We start from the raw sequence: 4,154 nt of genomic DNA, 5'->3' as shown, positions 1-4,154 counted from the left end.
TCTGCAGCTGCTTTCAGAGGAAAATTCTGTGCAAATCTTCTGCCTCCACTGGCAGCAGTGCACCACTCACATAAGCCAAGAGTCTGCTCTGTTGTTTCTCTAAGTAGGATGATTTGACCTCCCTTACCCTCCTTGCAATATAAGCTGAGGTTTTCTCCCACCTTACAGGGAGAAAGGTAGCTCCTTACTTGCTGTGCAGATGAAAGTAAGTATGTTAACTGAACTGTTGCAGTTTCTTATGTAAGCTTGATCTGAAGTACAACAGAGAACTTGGAGCTTTGTGAGAACATCAGCTAGAAATTTGCACTAAATATTCCAAGGGCCAGTGCATTGAAGGGGCCAAGTGGTCACAGTCAGCTTTTGGCCACACACATGTCACGTTGTCTTGGTAGAAAAGTACTTTGAAGAGAGAAATGTTGGAGGAGCTTCCTTGTACACAGAAGTGTTTGCAGGTTCACAGGCTCACAGCATGTCAGGGGTTGGAAGGCACCCAAAGAGATCATCCAGTCCAACCCCCCTGCCAGAGCAGGACCATACAATCCAGCTCAGGTCACACAGGTCTTGAAAGCCTCCAGAGAAGGAGACTCCACAACCTCTCTGGGCAGCCTGTTCCAGTGCTCTGGGACCCTACAGTAAAGAAGTTCCCCCTTGTGTTGAGGTGGAACCTCCTGTGCTGCAGCTTCCATCCATTGCTCCTTGTCCTGTCCCAGGGAGCAAGTGAGCAGAGCTTGTCCCCTGTCCCCTCCTGACCCCCAGCCCTCAGATATTGATAAACATTTATTAAATCCCCTCTAAGTCTTCTCTTTTCCAGACTAAACAGCACCAGGTCCCTCAGCCTCTCCTCACCAGGCAGTGCTCCAGACCCCTAATGCTCCTCATGGCCCTCCACTGGACCCTCTCCAGCAGATCCCTGTCCCTTCCTATTCTATCTATTGCAACTTTGGTGTCTCTTTGTAACTGTGCAAACTGCCATTTGGTGCTTGCATGAGCACTGTCACTGTGTGTTCAGGACACTCATGTGAAGGTCGTGTCTGTATATATGTTTAAATAACTTACTACTTGAAACCAGCAGTGACCCCTATGATTTTGTGGCCTGAGAGAATGGAATGGAATGGGTTAGGGTTAGGGGAATGGAATAGGATAGAATGGAATGGGATAGGATAGGATAGGATAGGATAGGATAGGATAGGATAGGATAGGATAGGATAGGATAGGATAGGAGAGGATAGGAGAGGATAGATCAGGTTGGAAGAGACCTGAGAGCTTCAGGACTAATTCCCTTTATGAAGGAAAAAAAGGAGGGGGAAAGAAAGTAAGCCAGAAAGCCCCAACCATATATCCCAGAACTGTTCTAGTGTCAGTGGTGCTGACAGAGAAAAATACCCTGCAAGTCAGAACTATTAAATAAGTCAAGGATGTTGGATTCATTTTCATGCAAACCCAGGAAATGGAAAAGCAGTGGGCAGAAAGGAAGTGCTCCTGGAAACCGTAAAACTTGGACAAGGCCACAGCAACCCCATGCAGTGCTACAGGCTGGGATCAGAGTGGCTGGAGAGCGGCCAGGCAGAGAGGGACCTGGGGGTGCTGGTCGATGGTAGGCTGAACATGAGCCTGCAGTGTGCCCAGGCAGGCCAGGAGGGCCAATGGCATCCTGGCCTGCATCAGGAACAGTGTGGCCAGCAGGAGCAGGGAGGTCATTCTGCCCCTGTACACTGCACTGGTTAGGCCACACCTCGAGTCCTGTGTCCAGTTCTGGGCCCCTCAGTTTAGGAAGGAGGTTGACTTGCTGGAACGAGTCCAGAGAAGGGCAATGAAGTTGGTGAGGGGCTTGGAGCACAGCCCTGTGAGGAGAGGCTGAGGGAGCTGGGGTTGCTTAGCCTGGAGAAGAGGAGACTCAGAGGTGACCTTATTGCTCTCTACAACTACCTGAAGGGAGGTTGTAGACAGGCAGAGGTTGGTCTCTTCTCCCAGGCAGCCAGCAGCAGAACAAGAGGACACAGTCTCAGGCTGCGCCAGGGGAGGTTTAGGCTGGAGTTTAGGAGGAAGTTCTATACAGAGAGAGTGATTGCCCACTGGAATGGGCTGCCTAGGGAGGTGGTGGAGTCACCATCATTGGAGGTGTCCAGGAGGAGACTTGATGGGGTGCTTGGTGCCACCTTTTAAATCATAATAATAATTCTGAACCTTTCCTCCAGAGCCAGAAAGGGAAGAGTATGCCAAAATGAGACAAGAAAGCAGCTTCCTGCTGGATAAAGAAGAGAAAACAAAGATGGAGACAGAAAGCCACAGGCCTGAAGCAGAGAAAGGCAGCCCTGAAATGCTGGAAGAGCGGCGGAAAAGAGAGTTCCTGCTTGCCAAGATGCAGGAGATTGACAGAGAGACTCAGAATGTAACACACATGAAACCTCCTTCCCCAGCACCACGCAGGAAATCTGATTCCCTGGAGAGAAAAGAGCAAACCAGTCAGTTCTTCGATGCTCTTGGGAAGGTTGCTAACGGGTTTCCTGTAGATGAGAGTCAGGGTGATGCCTCAAGAGCACAAGGGCAGAAGCAACGAAGTGTGAGGACCTCAGATTTCAGCAGTGAGCTAACATTTGGTAGTTATGTGCCTTCCTTTGGGAAGGGGTCGGGGAGGCCGAGTTGGCTCACCCAGAAAAGTGACCACCTAGAGGAAAACCTGAAGGAAAATGCAGATTTTGAGAGCAAGAAGGAGAAGAAGTCCAATTTAATGGAGCAGCTCTTTGGAAGCAGTGCCACTACTACCATCCTTCTTTCTAAAACTAACCATCCAGCACCTTTTGATATAGATTGGAACTCAGGTAATGCCATTCTTGCCACTAAAACCAGCAAAGCCAAGGTAAAAGAAGACAATGAGCTGCTTGGGGAAGGAAGGAACCTACCCAGGCACCGCTTGCAACACACTACAGCCAAGCTGGGAGTTAAGACCCTTGGTTCTTTAGAAGATGAGATTGAAGAAGTGATCCTCAAATGATCATATTTTTGTATGGGTCCTCTGTAAATACTGGGGGGGGGAGGAAACCCACCCTATTTTCCCTGTAATATTTATTAGACACAGATCTGTAACATTTCAGATGTGTTGTAAAGCCTTATGAAGGAGTCATTGCTGTAAATGAGTTTGTGTAGAGAAGAAAGATGCACTTTGATGTGTATGCAGGAATGGAATGTCTAAACACACACCTTGCAGATGTGGCAGTGACTCTGCTAGTAGAAAGACAGAGAAGGTGTCCTGAAGGACTTTGCTAGATGAGGTAGGTGCTGGCTGGCCACTTTGGTCAGTCAGAGAAGACACCTTTGCCCTGACTTGGGCTCCAGTTGGACTGTCACTGTTGCCATGTGGCACCACCTGGCTTGTGCAGCTGTGGCTTAGGGCCCCAGAGGCTTGGTAAGCACAGAGCTGGTAAGGATGCCCTAGGAGTGGGAGGACTTGCAAAGGCTTGCATTCAATTGTGTCCTTCACCTGCACTGTCTTTCACACCCTTCATGCTCTCTCTCACTCTTGTGCTCTCACTCTCTCCCCCTCATCCTTCTCTCACTCTCACTCCTGCCCTTTGCTTGTTCTCACTCCAAATGTTTGTGACTTACTGGTGTGTGATGGTGTGGTAAGTCAAATGACACCCTCCCAAGGGAGCATTTATTTGTTGCAGTGAGTTGGCTAAGAAAGGTGGCAAGCTTTTATGTGGCAGCCCTGGCATTCGGGCTACTGGAAGGGCATCTGTGGCTAGCCAGCTTAGGAAGTGTTGGGATTTCTTTCTTTCACCTGTAGGCTGCTCTCAGTACAATGCTTTTTATTGGGAGAACTTCTTCTAGGCCTCAGATGTCTTCTCTCTCAGGCATTTGAAGAGCCTCTTAACTGTGTCAAGAGAAGGCATGTGTAACATCAGTGGCATGAAATGGATAGGAGAGCCATAGCCAGCACAAAGGCTCATGTAGGAAGAGAGCAGTCTACACTGCACTTGTGTCAGCTTAGAAGAGCATCAACAGCAACACAATTAACTCAGGACCAGCTGATCCCTTTGCTGCATAGGTTTCCTTTAGATCTTACTACCAAATTTGTCTGAATCTTCTCATATCTCCAGGTTATATTTATTATAGAATGCCTTTTGGGTGGTTTCTTTGGTAATTTCTGGTTTTTC

General features: G+C 48.5%; 1 protein-coding gene across 1 annotated transcript in view; it reads left to right on the top strand.

The window, feature by feature from the left end:
• The window catches only part of LCA5 (lebercilin LCA5), a 21,441-nt gene extending 18,282 nt beyond the window's left edge, over positions 1-3,159 (top strand). Inside the window, exon 7 of the mRNA XM_009907425.2 lies at positions 2,196-3,159. Within this exon, the coding sequence (XP_009905727.2) occupies positions 2,196-2,992 (797 nt within the window). The 3' untranslated portion in view covers positions 2,993-3,159. The remainder of the gene's footprint in view (positions 1-2,195) is intronic.
• The last annotated feature ends 995 nt before the right edge of the window (positions 3,160-4,154 follow it).

This window comes from Dryobates pubescens, chromosome 6 (genome assembly GCF_014839835.1).
Source record: "Dryobates pubescens isolate bDryPub1 chromosome 6, bDryPub1.pri, whole genome shotgun sequence".
NCBI lineage: Eukaryota > Metazoa > Chordata > Aves > Piciformes > Picidae > Dryobates > Dryobates pubescens.
Note: the sequence above shows the minus strand (reverse complement) of the source record. Positions and strands in the feature narration are given on the sequence as shown.